This window comes from Gambusia affinis, linkage group LG04 (assembly GCF_019740435.1).
Source record: "Gambusia affinis linkage group LG04, SWU_Gaff_1.0, whole genome shotgun sequence".
NCBI lineage: Eukaryota > Metazoa > Chordata > Actinopteri > Cyprinodontiformes > Poeciliidae > Gambusia > Gambusia affinis.
This window is the reverse complement of record NC_057871.1, coordinates 8,845,290-8,861,879: the sequence shown is the minus strand read 5'-3', so window position 1 is coordinate 8,861,879 and position 16,590 is coordinate 8,845,290. Positions and strand designations below refer to the sequence as shown.

The 16,590-nt window shown below is 39.0% G+C and overlaps 1 protein-coding gene across 3 annotated transcripts in view; it reads right to left on the bottom strand.

The window, feature by feature from the left end:
- pax5 (paired box 5) overlaps positions 1-16,590 on the bottom strand; it is a 65,709-nt gene that overhangs the window by 36,114 nt on the left and 13,005 nt on the right. For all 3 annotated transcript variants that reach the window (XM_044115169.1, XM_044115168.1, XM_044115170.1), the window contains exons 2-5: positions 11,681-11,846; positions 7,485-7,682; positions 6,808-6,872; positions 3,699-3,824 (exon numbers count right to left, since the gene is read on the bottom strand). In XM_044115169.1, coding sequence (XP_043971104.1) covers positions 3,699-3,824; positions 6,808-6,872; positions 7,485-7,682; positions 11,681-11,846 — 555 coding nt within the window. The remainder of the gene's footprint in view (positions 1-3,698; positions 3,825-6,807; positions 6,873-7,484; positions 7,683-11,680; positions 11,847-16,590) is intronic.

Sequence of the window (16,590 nt, the reverse complement as noted above, 5' to 3'; positions counted from 1 at the left end):
AAAAAAAAAAGAAAAAAAAAAGGACAACCTTTGGAGCTACTGCTGTATGTCGTATGACTTTCCTTCAAATAGGACAAAAATAGGTTGGAGTAAAAATAAAACATCCACCCTGCAGTAATCGATCCACCTGTTCTGGAGCTCATGTCCATGTTGAATCCACAGAGACACACTCACACACATTCACACGCGTGTGTGCACGCCAGCAGCCTTAACGTGCAACAAGAATAGGTTAAGGTACAATGGTCCCCTTTTGGCCCCGCAAGTCAAGTTCCTCCATTCACTCCCATTCAAATCCATTCTGCTCTCAGTCACCCTCTACTTCCCCTCGCTTTGGCTAGAGGGCACAGGTCACCACAGGGTTTTACCCCCACACACTCCTCCCACCAAAACACAAACACACACACACACACACACACACACACACATACACAAATACATGCTGCTGATTCCACCTTCATGTGTTCCCACCACTTGCACAGCTGCTGTTTGAATGCTAATGTTACTGTTCTGGAAATGAAAATAGTCCTTATGCTGCGGTATGATGTCAGTTCCTCCCATTAGTGTCATAGTAATGAATGCAGGCTTATATGACTCTTCACCTCTAAATTGGTTTCTATATTTGCTATTCTTTAATGAAAATATGTCATCTGAACTGAGGGGTGAAACCAAACCAAACAGTATGTATCCGATCCTGTGGTTGGGATGTTTGTCACTACCTTTAGCAGTATTTTGAGTTGTCAAAGTGACATTATTGGCCAAAAAAGCTATTGAAAAAATGAGAGATGAAGAAAACTGACAAATTTCACATACATTTGAAGTCTAACTGGATTGTCAAACTGTTGGATGATAGACAAAAACATTTGTTAATGAATGCTATTTAATGCTTCTTTTTTCAGTTTTCCCAAATCTATTGTTTTAGTAAGACAAGATTTTGAGAACAAAATTTTACAAAGTTTTATTCCCTCTTAAAGAATAAAACTCTCTTACATAAAAGTTGGAAATCATTTTGGCAACAAGAAAAGGTTTACACTTTTTAGGTAAAGCTCCTGTACAAAATGTGTCTTGGAAAATAAATTAGACATATTTGTATTGTATACATTTATGACATGCCATTTAAATTGAGCTAAGCAAAACCATAGAAACCAATGTCTAAAAATATGTGTAAACAGTTATAAATTAGTTTCAGATAAATGTGCAATACTATAGTTAAATGTATTTTCATAACTTTAATAGCTCCACATCACAAATTATATTTCCTCAAAAATTGTGCCACCCATCTTCATATATTTCTATCATCCTTTCTCTCTGACTTCAACAAACGTCACTGTTCTCCACTTTAACTCCTATGGCACTGTGTAAAATATTCACGTTTTTTAATTAAACAGTCATTTTAACAAAGTCGACAAAGGAACAATGAGATTGTTGGCTCCGTGTCTACATGACCTGTAGTATATGTGCGCGAATGTCAACTCCGACAAACATATGGGCGTGCGTGTATGTGAGAAGCGTGCTGTATTGTTTGTCAGTGTGTACGTGTTTGTCTGTCCATGTCAGCGCATGCTGTTCCTGCTGTCGCCCCTTGCTGTGTGTGTGTGTCATTATCCAGCGGGGGCTGCTCTAATGGAAGCTGTGATTAGCAATGCTGTTAATTAGACCACAGAGCCAACCCCGCAGACCTCTGCCATAGAAACGCTGCAGATAAAAAGCTCCCCCAAAACGTGACAGCAGCCAAAATCAGGCCTACATGAGGCTTTCTGACCACCTCAATGAAATATAAAATAATGCAATGTTTTGTTTTAATTTATTAAATATGGTGATGCTGAAAAAAAATTGGGTCAGCGCAAGTTGGTTAAAAGTTAATGAGTTATTTAGTCAAAAGTAGCCAAAAAATTATTATAAAAGGAAACTTTTTGTTCAAAAAATTTGTGGTCCTACACGGCATTCTTTTCTGTCAAACATTTCATTCGTTACTGCAAGTTTTCAACGTCCTACAGCAGCAAAGCAGTCCCAGGTCATTACAGCACCAACACCATGTTTGATTGTTCTTCATCTAAAATGCTGTTAATTTTACGTCAAATGTAACAGGATGAATATGTTTCAAATCTTTCACTTTTGTCTCCTCTGCCATTTTTATCTCTGTCTCTCTTTTGTTCCTGGATCATGAATATTGACCTTAAGGCAATAATGCTTTAGATGTCCTGTTTGGGTTTTTACTGGGAGAACTGGCAATGTGTCCTGGAGTAATTTCCGTAGATAGTGGCTCCCACTACGATTCTTGTGAGACCAAACAGTTTTGTAGCCTTTCCAGGCTGACGGATGCCCATTATTTAGGTTCTATTCTGTTCTTGAGTTTGTTTAGATTTGTTGCTTGCTGTGCTATTTGGAAACGTTTTGGATAAAAAAAATATCAAACTGATGTTGGTTCCATAAAATGATGTGAGTGCAGCTGCAAAATTGACGGTTTTGTTTTTACTGGAACATCCTGGACAAGCCCCCAAATTGTTTAATGAAAGCTGAGAAAAGACATCCACAAAGTTGGACAATAATTTGAGTATCGTAGTGCCAAACTTAGAATTTCTAGTTGTTTTATCTTTTCCAAAAATGTATCAGAAACGTTTGAGCTAACCAGTATTTAGAACCATGAATCCTCTCATGACTTATCTGTTTCAGTTTGTAAGACGTTGAGGTGTTTGCATGTATCTGTTAAGTTGGTCTGCGACAGACTGGCGACCTGTCCAGGGTGACCCCGCCTCTCGCCCGAAACGCAGCTGGAGATAGGCACCAGCAACCCTCCTGACCCCATTAGGGACAAAGGGTAAACAGAAAATGGATGGATGTTAAATTGGTAGAAAGTGGATAAACTTGATAACAAAAATGTAGCTTAATTCTCAATCTGATTTGTGTTTGGATTAAAAGCTCAGATTTGGGGGAAATACTCCAACACACATGGTGGGTCTGTGTGTGTTGGAGTTTAGGACTTTGTAATCCACTGATGGGTAAGCAGGCAATATCAAGCACATCATGGTTCATCTGGGATTCACGTGGATCCGGCTGAAACGATTTCAAAATTCATCAGGGATGGGAAAATGCACCCATGCGAAGTGTGTGTGTGCGTGTGCATGTGTGTGTGTGTGTTTGTGCTTGTAAGGAGAAAGAGACACCAAACGAGTAAGAGAGAGAGAGAGAAATAGCCCCTGGTGGCATTCTGTCACCCTACTTCACTCCAACATCTGGTGCTGTCTCATTTACCGCAGGAGACTGTCTGTGTGATGGCTTTTTAATGCCACAGATTCTACCACATACACACTCATAGTCACACACACATCCTCTACACGCCCACACACACACACACACACACACACACACACACACACAAAGGTTTACACTCACATTAGCATGCAACATTGATCCAGTATGACAGCACATATGATCAATAGAGCATGCATTAATATTACTTCTCAGGTGGGCCTCCAGTGGAGCGCAGTTGGTAAACAAACACGGGATTCTCATTCAAGATGTTTGGTTTACAGCTCCCAGACTTCATATATGCACACACTCGCATACATATTTGTCATTGATATTTACAGTTTTCAGTGGAGGAGATCTTTCATACTCCACCAGCACTTTATCTGATATTTCTGATGTCAATTCGATTGGAAAAATACAAAGATTTAGAAACATGCAGGATAACTACGTACCTTCATCCCTCTTCCTCTTGCCCACATCAGCAGCAGAGCTGATTCCCAGGATGCCACTGATTGAGTATGACGAGCCAGCAGAGTCGCTGGTGACCGCTGAAACCTGCGTGGCGGCCACAGACGTCGCTGCAGACAGATAGCATGGCGGGTTAAAGGATGCGTCATAAATCAGAAAAATTGTCTTTTTGTGGACATTTTTCTCCATAGAAGAAAAATTCTCAAACTAAAGTTGGACTGAATTTCTTCCACTGATTTAAATTTTATTCAACAGTCTCAATATTAACACTGTATGTTACACTGAGCCCAAACTTTGTGTACACGTGTTAGATTTGTTCTCTTTGGACAGTCAAATGCTCCTCGGTTCTCCTGGAGTTAAACAAATTAACTAAACTTCACCAAGAAGAAAAATGTGCAACAAAATGTCTGCACTGGAGTCTTGCTCCTTGTTGTCTTCTCCTCTGAGCTTCTCCCTGGAGGAGACAAGTTTCTTGATGGGCGACACAGTTGTCGGCGTTTTGGTGACACACTCACTGTGTAACCTCCTGACACACATCCACAAACTGCAACATGCAGTTAGTCACTCTCAGGTCCCTTATCTGTGGGCGGATGTCGGGCTGAGTGACAGTATGGTATCCCAGGAGGGACAGGAAGGTGTGGCAACAGACATCCTAATCCTCTCTCCCAATAGACTCCTTCACCCCCCAAATCACAGACAGACGAGACCAAAAAGAGAGTAAGAGGGAAAAAAAACAAGACGAACCACGGGATCAGAGTCCTCTCAAGCCGTTACTCTTTTTGCTAACGACAAGGAGAGTATAATGAATGCATATCCCCTCTTTTCCCATCACTTGATTTAGCACTTCAATTATCTGATTTTCCTTTCTCTTTCTTTTCACTCTTCTTTTTTTTTATCAGAACGTAACGCTCTTATTTTGCAAATCCAAATGTTCAATTTTCCGCCTGGGACTGGGAGCCATTTATCTGTGTAATCTGTAAGCGTGTGTGTGCAAAAGAGAGCGCGCACTGCGTTGTATCTAGGTGTGTGTGTGTGAGTGTGTGTGTGTATGAGGGCAGATCTGATAAATGCGAGTATAAGGCGGGAGTCAGGGAGCAGTGTGCGAAAATTAATTTAGATTACTAGACAATGTGTGATCATGAAGATACAAAAAGACAGCGAGGTGCAATCCACTGCAGGGAAAAGTGAGGGACAGTATTTGTCCTCTGAGATATTCATGGAGTAAAAGGGAGTTATAGTATATTTCCTATGTGGGAGTAAAAGGCTTTGGTTAACAAATAAACGATTATTTAAATATAAGAAGTAATGTGGATCCTCAAATAAGAAACTTACTGAATAAATGTTTTTTTTTCATGATATTTTTCCCTCCCTGGTCGACCCAGTGCAGGTGGTGGGAGACAGAAAGACTCTAGTTAGAATAGCATCCCTGATGGACAATCTCTCCCACCCCATGCATGAAGCTGCTGCTGAATGGAGAACTCCTCCACTGGCAAACTGCTGCATCCTCGGTGCACAAAGGAGTGCTATTGTAGATCCTTCCTCCCAGCAGCTGTTAGACTCTATAACCATCACTGCTCAAAACAAACTCATTAATGTTCCTAGAAATGCTCCTACCTGCACTGTCTTTAATCACGTTCAAAAACATTTTAAAAATCTGTCTTTTAATGCTCAAATAAATCTGCACAGGTTTTACATTTTTTAAATTAACCTACCCACTTCTTCATTTCTTTGGACCAGAGTAGCTATTTTTTAATAAATGCACATTATTTATGTTGAAAGTTTCTCTGCACAGTATTTTTATTCCTTATTCTGTTATGTATTTAATTTGTGTGTGAATCTACATGGTTTGATTGCAGTTGCACATAAATTTTCCCATTGTGGCACAATAAAGTCAATTCTGTTTTAGTCTATTTTATTCTATTGTAGACTCTAAGTGACAGACTCAGGGTAGAAGCAGTAAACTTCAACATCTTGTTTATATACGTTATTCTAATTGTTTCTTACTTGTTATTGTGACACACTCGAACATGCAGAACCTTGCACAAGTAAATGCCTCTTGAGTTTTTCCCACATTTTCTTACATAATAACCAAAATCTTTCATATTAGTCTATAAAACTTTCTACACTTTGAACATCTCGTGGAGATCTGTTCAATTCATCCTCCAGAAATACACAAGCACAAAGCTACCAAGATATATTAATCCACTATGCAAACATGTGTAAGTAGGTCCTATAGTTAAATTCACTGGCCGACATGCAAAATGCTCTGGGGGAAAATAAACACAATAATTACACCATCTGCAATGTGAGACATAGTGGTTGCACGGACGCTTTGTCTGTGGATAGAACCAGGAAAACCGATTAGAGGCTGCAGAAGACTTGAGCCTGAGATGGGCAACAACTTCATACTTGCAGCCAGAGCAAATAAATCCAATTGAGAATCTACTGCAGCACTTCTTCCAAATTGATATTCATGGATGGCATCCGTCCAATCTGAGTGAGTCTGAGCTTTCTGTCAAAGATGAAGTCCACAGGGTATCAACTCTGGGAAGCTGAATACAAAGGTATGCACTAATTTCAGGTTTGTGTTCCTTAATTATCATCCTTTATGTTTATCAGAAAATATCTTAATAAAATAGGCAAGTTGGAAGCAAATCCAAGAATTGGGAAATTTCACTGCAGTTCATGAAAAGGTGTCTGAAATTTCATTTATTTCTTATGACTAACACCACAACAAACTCTTTTTAGAGACATCTTCCCTTACAATAAAGGATATTTCTGTTCTATTTCATGCTGAGAGTATGATTATAGTAGTATCGTAAACAAGGTGACAAAGGTGTTAACAGCATGACTTACTTTTGTCTTTACTCCTCCAGTAAGACTCAGTTGACTTTTTTGCTGAGGAAAATATCTTGACCTGCTCAGATGTCTCTTAACAACACCAAAATAATTTAAACCCATTCCTACTGTCATTAAAAAAAACATTTTTTTATGTCCCTAATAATAGTGACATTTTGCTAAACTGATATATTTGGAGCGTCTACAGCCGACATCTCACTGCTAAAGGAACCAGAATCTGCTGGAGGAACGTACCTAAGCTGTGAGCCGACACTGAGCCCGCTTGACCCGGCTGCTGCTGAACCTTGGTCCGTATGATCCTGCAGAAGAAGAGAGGAGACATTAGTGTGTATGAAGTGGCTTGTTTGAGAGATCCTGAGTGACAGAGAGAACATGACCATCGTGGGAGCAACGCTGTGTGTGTGTGTTGGTGTGTGTGTGTGTGTGTATGTGTGTGAAGTGGCTTAGGCAGGCTGACATGGCAGAGGGGCCTCACACTTCCTGCTTGGTTGATCATGCAAGCCTTTTCTTCCTCTTTCCTTTTTCATCCTTTCCTCCCCTTTTCCTCTCCTCTCATTTCCTTTCCTCCATTTTCCTTTTTCTTTCCTTTTGTATTTGTTTCACCTTCCTTTTCTCTTTGTCTGCCTTTTTGGCTCACTCGTTCTTTCTCTTATTTCCCCATCCCTCCCTCTGTCGTTCCCTCTGTGCACTCAGGGGAAAGGGGTTGTCATTGTAGCATCGTGTAGAACCACTGAGCTGCGGCCACTTCATACATATGGAAGCCGGGGGCCTCTTTGCAATTCCCCTCTTCCACTCCCACACCGAAAAGGATACACAGATAAAACACACACATTTATGTTGTTCCGAGCTTCGTCTACAATCTGCTGTTACAGTTTGATACCCAAACCGACACGTCGCACAGACTGTGGCACCTGTTGATGGAGCTGACGCTGGGAACGCTGTCGTTGTCGCAAACTCTCTCGGCCAGGAGCCTGTCCCGGATCTCCCAGGCAAACATGGTGGGATTTTGGCGTTTGTAATCTGCGATCTTGTCGACCACTTTGGGTGTAGCAACCTTTGGTTTGGATCCTCCGATTACCCCAGGGCGGATGCTGCCTGTTTCATAGTACCTGTAAGGAAAAGCACAGGTTTGCCTGAAGCACAGACAGGAACATAAAACGTGCTGGCAGAATTTATGTGAAGAGCTCCACTGCTTTGCAAAACCCCTTAGTTAATTTTATATATTGACAGAAAACGCTGCATGATTGTGAAGTAGAAGAAGATGTTACACATAAATTATAATTCAGCCCCTCAAGTCATTACTTTGTTGAACCGCCTTTTGTTGTACAACTGAAAGTCTTTGCAGCCTCTAATAGGTTTTCTTCAAGGTTTTCCCTTCGTTTAACTCTATTCATCTTCTCTTTAGTGCTGATCAGCTTTCCTATCAGACACCCCAGTTTGCTTGGCTCCATCACCATGTTTTAGGATGTGGACTATGTTGAGGATGGTGCACAGTGAACTTTGTGCTTCTAAAGGGTAAAAATGTGGAAAAGTTCAAGAGGTAAAGGTACTTCTACAAGGCACCGCACATACCAGATTTTAAGAAATAGTTTTTTAAAATCGTGGGGGTAGCAGCTTCAGAAGGGAGGCCCAGACTTCCCTCTGAAGCTGCTACCTCCGCAATGGATGGATGGATGGATGGATGGATGGTTGGAGTTTTTTTAAATCGTTGATTTTAAAAACTGTCTTCTGTCTTACACATATTCACTCTGTGTCATAGCTGGTTAGTAGACAAACTTACCAAACAACCAGCTGATGATGGAACAACAATTAGGGGAGCATACAACATTCAGGTTGCCAAACAATAAAAAAAAAATTATAATTTTGTCTTATATTTTCAGACTTGCTCTGAATCAGCACCCATTTTAGCAAAGACAGAGTTCATTTTGAGGTTTATCCTAAACATAGTAGAGTTACATAGTCATTAGTCATATTTAATTTAACCCTGTTTCAGATGTGGTCAGTGTCGAGGCTAATTGTTTCATCATCAACATCATTTAGGATATTATAAGATTAAACAGTACAGCTAAACTTTCACAAACAGGCCGTATTTATTTATTAAATGAGCTATTATTGCCTTTTGCAGGTGCTGCAGCCATATTGAATCTTTCGGTCAGGGTTATGGAAAACCTTCTGATTTCCCCAGTCAAAATTAAAGACTTCAACGGTTTTACCAAATGATGTTTTACCATTTTGAACTAGGAAATACAGACTTGTGATTGTAAATGGAATATGGCATGACTGCTGGAGATGCTACATCTTGCCACTAGCTGCCTTCCCCATTAAAGCAGACACATTGCTACATTATTTGTTTCCACTGTCACCAAATGTTTGCTCAATTTGCAAAGTCAGTAACTCAATTCAGTTGATTGGATTTCATTAGACAGAAACTTTTTACCAACTGGCTAAATAATCTGAATATGCATGGAATCTGTCTATGTGATTAAAACTGGTCATTTTTAAACAAAACAACCAGAACTAGATAAATGGACGAAAAATATTTCATCGTCAGATATTATGAAGACCTTATCGAAAATAAAGATAGAAACAATGCATTTTAATCAGCTATCTTTAATTATATAAAAAATATTTTTATCTATTAAAAAACGCCTGTTGTCATTTCTCAAATGTGCACTCATTGACTCCAGTTATTTTTCAGGAAGCTTCAACATACTTTAAGTGGAAATAGTGAAATGGAAGGATAGATATTTTGTAAAGACAAAAATCAGAAAAGTGTGGAATGCATTCGTATTCAACTCCTTTATGCAAAACAAGCGACTACATCTAGGAGTCAGCCAGTTCGTAAAAAGGGTTCCAAATTGAAATTAGTAGATGAAAAGTGAAAAAGTTGAAGAAGCATGAACACTTTTGTGAGGCTCTGCAGCACTATCATGATCAAATCATCATGTTTATTGTTTTGAAATTAATTTGGCACATTGAGTAAAGTTTTAACTAATATTTAGCCTTTCTTCAGTTGTATTCTGTGAATTACATCAAACACTTCCAGCTTGTTACATAATGCTGCATCTGTCTGATTTACATTGAGATATCTATGTCAGCTAAATTGTTTAATGCGACTGCATCCCTCTCAAACAGCCGTGACACAATGTTTCTGATGCCTGACTCGATCTGCTGAACGGCTGCTGTTTTCCCTCATAGAAAAAAAATTGAACCATTTAGTGTCCACCATGGCTATTTCATGAATGTATTTGCATGCAGAAAGGGCAGGAGGGCAGGAGATGGAAGCACAGCTAGTGTGCCGCTCAGCTTGCAGAAAAAAAAAAAACTGCTTGTGTGTGTTTACGTGTGTGTGGAGGGGTGAGGGGTGCTTTGCGTGGCTGCAAGCTGTCAGTCAGTCTTAAACCTGCTGCTCTCCCTCCACTGTACGGTGGAGTAATCCTTTCCGCGAAGATGCGAGTTGCTGTAAATGTGTGCCTCCTTGTCTTTCTCCCCCTGTGTGTGTTGCACTTTTTGACTCCTCACAGCTGGAGCATAAACACAGCTAAAGGAGAAAAAAACAATCTATTTTCAAATGGAAAACGATTTAAATTATTCACAGCTGAATCATCGGTGAATAAACGAGCTTGGTTATTAATATCCTGCTCAACGATGAGCCGACGCACTCACTCACTTGCTCACACACGCGTGCACACGCACGCCCTCACGCGCACCCCTACACACACACACACACACAGAGACATGCACAGGGTGGTAGAGTTGGTGTTTTTGTTCTGCTGGCACCAGAGAGACAGAGAGGAGAGGATAAAACAGCCCTCCCTCCTTCCATCCATCCCTCGGTCCCTTCTCCTCCCCCTCACAGTAACGCTTCAGTGAGTTGAATGGCCAGGAGAGGGGAAGAAAGAAAAAGATAGAGAGGGAAAGACAGAAAAAGGGAAAGGGAGGCATGAGAGAACAATGAGCAACACATTTTTTGATATAGCTGAGGGTCGCTGTTGCTAATCCTTCCCCTCTGTCCCCACAAATGGTCTCTATGTCTCTCATTCATTTTTCCTCTTGCTGCACTCCACTCTCTTAACACGCCTTTTTCCTTTCTGATTGTTCTTCCATTTATTCCATTCTTCACCTTACTCACTTTTTTGGTTAGTGGAGGTTCAGAAATATTGTACCACTTTCATTTTGATGCTAATTCAAAAAAAAAAAAAGGAAAAAAGTGATGAATCTTTTTGCCATTGTCTGCCTTTTTTTTCTCTTCTGGGGGATGGAACGAGCAGGGATCTGCTCTTGAATTTAGCTTTGAAAAGCCAGACAGACTCACAGAAGAAGGAGAGAAAAGGGAGGTGAGAAGATTCACAAAAAGTGAGAAGCGTCAGGGAAGACTTACGGGACACAGAGGCGAGAGGGGGAAGGTAAAAAGGCAGAGGAAAGTGAAACTGAAGGCCAACATGGCTGAAAATGCAGCTTATGTGTGCTGAAGAAGTAAGAAGTTTTAGAAAAGTGACCAGTCAGTTTCTCCACCAACAAGCTCACATCAACCCAAATGTAAAGCAGTAGTTACAAACTACATTTGTGTAAGATCTAACAGTTTCACCCAAGATGATCCTTTAGATGTTGGAGAATTTCTGGTCCCTTTTGCAAAAATTATGGTGTGGCTTAAGTCTTTAAAAGTCTTTAAAAGCCCCGGACCTGCAGAGTGTTTTTCAGAGTCGGTTGTTATTTATCGGTAGCTTAACAACACTGCCAACTACTTGCAAGAGTAAACTGTAATGTAGAAATGCTTCATTTTAATTTATTTAAAATTGTTTAGAGCACTAACAAGTTTCAGATTTTGTTAAACTTTTGCAGTACTGGAATAAAAAATGAATTCAATTTAAAGTTTTGTGTCTGTAAGTTGATTTCTCAAACTCTACGATGCCAACAAAGGATATAACTACAGCGCAAATAATAACCAGCCATGTTCATGTTCACTTTGTACTGTAAAGAGACAATTCTTAAATGCAGACACTTTTTGTTCCTCTTCCATGAAAGCAAACATTTTCTCCCAGTTTCTAGTCACAAAAAGGGCAGCAGTGAATGTCGTCAGTATTGTGCTGGCATGTTTGTCTTTTACCTGCCCAGTATCTTGCTGACGCATCCATGGCTGACCCGTAGCTGCCTCGAGATGTCGCAGGGTCGAACCCCTTGATGGGCGAGCTCCACTATTCGCTGTCGGACCACGTCTGGAAGGGGTCTGCCGTTTACAAACACGCCTCCGAGCTGGTTCACGCCGCCGTGTCCTGGAAAAGAGACCGCAAGAGTCTGAGAGTGTTAACAGCAAGACGAGTGACAGAGGAAAGTCAGAGACTTGACTGAATCAGTAGCTTCAGTTCAGTTATAGTCAAAATGTTTAGATAGTTACAAAAATAAAGTGGTTTATGTCCAAACTTAACCACTGGACTACAAAAGCACCTTGCTAGAACAGATTTGAAAAACGTGTTGCGATTTTGGGAACATTTTATTCTTTATCTATTGTTGAAGTCCAACTTGTTACAATACAGAGCATCATAAACTTTGGACATGAACGTCACACCATGGTTGTGGTTGCTGAATGAAAGATGAGGATAGCTTTAAAACATTTATTACTGTTTCAGTAAAGTTTCATGTGTTAATAAGCAACCAATTATTTTGATTTTTGTTCTTTTTAATACGGAAGACAAATCAACTGTAAGGAAGAGCCGATGACTTTTGAGAAAATCTAAATATATTCTCTTGTTTTGTTGTTTATGAACCTTATGAACGACAAAAAACTGCATCCAAAGTTCACCGCTAGATGTGTAAGTGATTAAATAAATGACTTGAATATAATTATATTTAAAGTAATTAGAATTTAAACACAAAATGTAAAGCACTGACTGAAGTTTTGTTAATTTCGTTAATTATCTGCCCTTACAAAAAATCCCATGAAAATCACATGTGACTTTCACATGTGATCACATGTGGTTCACACAAATTTTACATGTGAATCATGTGAATCACATGTGAAAGCACATGAATACGTGTGATTTTGGAACGTTTCGTGGTAAAATCACATGTGATTCACATGTGATTCACACATTTCCACATGTGATCACATAATCCACCAAAAAATCACATGTTTTCACATGTGAATAGTGTAATAGAAAATAGTGTAATAGAAGCATAAACAAAGTTATGTACAAACAAAATAAATTTTAAACAAAAGCACTCAGAACAAAAAGGAAGAGTAAAGTATTTTTACACGTTCAAAGGAGAGGCTAGAAGTATGAATTTATTTTAACACCCACCCCTGTAACATTTGTAGCATCATCAGATAAATTATTATTTCTGTTAACATGTTTTAAAAATGAAAAAAAAAAAAACAGTTACTGTGATATTGAGATTATGGGTCATAAATGATCCTGTAGCAACTTAAACCTGCCTGGTCACTTTGGGTTTGTCTTTGATAAACTGTCTTTTTTGTTTTCCTAACTTTTTATTGCAAATCATCCTAATGTATAAATTAAATGTAATATTTTTTGTAACCTTCACTTTATTAGCATGTGTGTATTAAGACCCAAAGCAATAGTTCAAATTTGATCCAAGAAGAAAAACTTAATCAATTCTGGATGGGAACAACACAAGTATTGCCCTGCAAACTGGAGTCATTTTTTAGTGCATCTGATCTGCACTATGTCTCTCATTTATCCTGTGAAGCAAAATAATATTAGTTGCTCTGCACTACAAAAGCAACTTTTTCCAATTTCACCAAGGGGCAAGCTAAGCAAAGATGGCAATTAGGCGAAGGGATTTCAATTAATTATTGACCAAGGCCTCGGCTCGGCCCCACAGTAAAAGATGCTGGTAATATTCCCCTCTAGGGAGGCAGGGATGAAAGTAAAGCAGGAAATAGATAAAAAACAAAGAGCAGGACTGAAATACACTAGAGTAGAAGAAAAGACAAGCTGCAGCTTAAGGTAATTGAAAAAGCTCCAGGAAGCAGGATTTATTTTATGTACTATAGCTATTGGTTAAATAAAACAAAAACAATCAAAAACAATCACATGTGCTTATTAGATAAATTTCTATCATACTTATAAATATTTTTGTATTAAGTTTTTAAAAAGCTTACTTTCTAAACAGTTCAGCAAAAAATCAGAGTGAACTCTGAAGCACGTGTTGCCCATGAATACATTTCCAAACTTCACAGCAAACATATAAAGGCTCTTTACTCAGAACTAGATTTAAAAATAATGATCTGAGATTTAACTTTGTTCTGCCAGTCCTGTGGGGGGAACACATTCCCTCTCTCCACAACCACTGAGTTTGTGTTTGTACTGTACATATACATGAATCCCACCAAAGGCAAAGTGTAAATCAACTTTCCCCACCGTTTAATCCACTAGCTTTTGTATTACCATAGTGATTACGTCTTTAGGGGAAACACACACGCACTCTCTTCTTTACATACAGACACTAATCCTAGCTGTGGGGGTAATAGATTTTAAACACATAACCCCAGCAGGGGTAGCGTCTGAAACAGCAGGCTGTCCCGTGAACCAGCCGCCTTGCCTTCGTCTTCTCATCATCAGTACGAGGAAAAACAAAAGTAAAGCTACATCGTTTCTCTCCAGCTCTAACATAAATGAGTCAATATATGAAACAGAACTCTACAAACACTTCTAATAAGGACGGTCTGGCTCTAACCTTACCGCTTCGTCATTTTAGATGTAAGAGGGCTCATTAAGCAGACACCAGCACAATTTGAAAAGCAATCACTCTCGACAAAAGGCAGTGATGTATCTGCAGAAAGTGAGAGGTATCTGTTTATGCCAGTCCTCTCGGAGCTCCTCTCAACCAAAGCTCAGTGATGAAATGTTATTATCTACAACAAATGTTATTTTTCAAGAAAATATGAGACGATGTGGCAAAAGAAAGGCATTTTTCTCATCAAAAATAAATAGTTTGGTAAACATAGTAATTAAATACAGTGAGCATGAGATGGTTAATTAAGATATACCACAGTTTTACCTAGTTCTTGTTGCAAAACTGCTGAAGTTTCCATTCCTACTTCCTCTACAGTTAAACTCCGTCTTTGAGATTTCAGACAAAATGCTTTAAGGAACCGAGTTTTCTCACTTTGTACAAAGCATGGAGTAACGCATCGCTGCTCTTCCTGCACCCACTGCTATGCACTGCCAGTAAGATGGCTGAAATAAGGCCCTAATATTTTCCTTTACAAACTGTGTTATGTGGAAATGTTTTCCAATCATGAGAAACAAGGACAGTCATGGACTCGCCAACCACTCTTATTCTTATTATCATGGTCTGACTGTTTACTGCTTAGCTGCGTTTACTTTGTAATGGTTATTTCTTTTATTTGTTTCACGTGTTGCCTTTGTGGCAATGTCTCTTTTGGAAAACAGATTTTAATCCAATGAGACATTAGTTACCTGGATAAAAAGGATTTATTAATAACTCTGTTTCAGCACTACGGTGTGGGTGAGATGCCTGAAAAGCAGCTGACTACAGCAGACAGCCTGACTATTTAATCAGCTGATATTAACTCGTTATGACTGTTTTAATCTATGTAGAGCAGAGAAATAGAAAGTGAATCAAAATTAAACTAGCAATTAAAATAATTGTAACAGTATACATGCTATGTTAGAAGCAGTAAAGATAATTGTAGCTTTTCTGTTTTGAATAAATGTAACTGCATCCTTTGAGACAGTTTTACAATCAAGCCTTTAAACCAAGATAAGACATGTAGTGAAAATCTTTCATAAACTCAAATATAGGGGAACTAGACTCAGAACTTGACCTTTTTTCAGCTGTAGAAAATAACCTTGATCAAGTTTGCTCTGTTAAGATATTCTCATATTGACATACAGATGACAGACAGAAACTGTTCAAGATTATCAGGCAAAGTGTATAAAAGCATTTCTGTGCATCAAAAACAACAAGATGTATCTTAATTCTCACATCTTTGTTTAGAATATTCTTGCAAAACATTCATTGCAATTGATAATAATGCCTGTAGACATATGGCATTAATTAAATATCCTTGTTGTCATACAGTCTGAGCAGACTATAATGTTTAACTATCAGATGTTTAATTTTAATAAAGGATGCAGGCATTGTCACCATCATACATAAATAATGTTTTCAGTAAGCATCCAATAATGCTCTGTCTTTTGTCCACTAAAATTTCTCCAAAGCCTTTTGGGGTTTTATCAGTATCAATTTTTATATAAAAACTTACAAACAATATTCAAACATATGAGTCTGTTTTTATGAAAATGAGCATTTACCTCTTCCAAAACAGCTGCATTTTGTTCAGAGGCAGTGATACGGACAACAGGGCTCACCTCATTGAGCTGTTTGTGGACATACTTAGTTTGAGTCTTTTTCACAAAACATCATCGTTTTTATGAAGCATAAGATCTAGTTTTGGGAACATTCATGCAAAAACCACAACTGATGTTATGCCTTTAATAGGTGATAATTAGGAGGGAGTAAAAATATCATGCAACAAAGCTCCCCAGCCAATGCTCTGACCGTTGAGCCAACAGGGCGCCTCTGGACCAACTGTTTCATTATAAAGGAGAAATCCACTTATTTACTGTGACTGATTTCTGGGAGTTTAAAGGAAATGATCACAAAATCTCTGCCAGTCCCATTCAGCATAGAGAGTGTGCTGTAAAGAGTCTGCTGACCTACATGGACAAATCTTTTTACACTCTCAAACACTCTGAGTGAATCCTTTATGGCTGTATAAGGACATTATTCCTTTTCCCTCCTGCCCTCATTATTATTTCCCGAAACCTCTCAGCGAATAAAAGCAGATTTTCTGCAGGTCGTTTATAGAAGCCTGCTGTGCTAAGTCCTCCTCACCACAGGTATCTGCACTGAAGTCTCTCCCCCCCCTTACCCAACCATTCTCCTTCTTTCTCAGATAAGAGTAAATGAAATGGTTCCTTTCACCCCTTCTATCTGGGCCAGGGCATGAAAAATACGCCTTGCTTT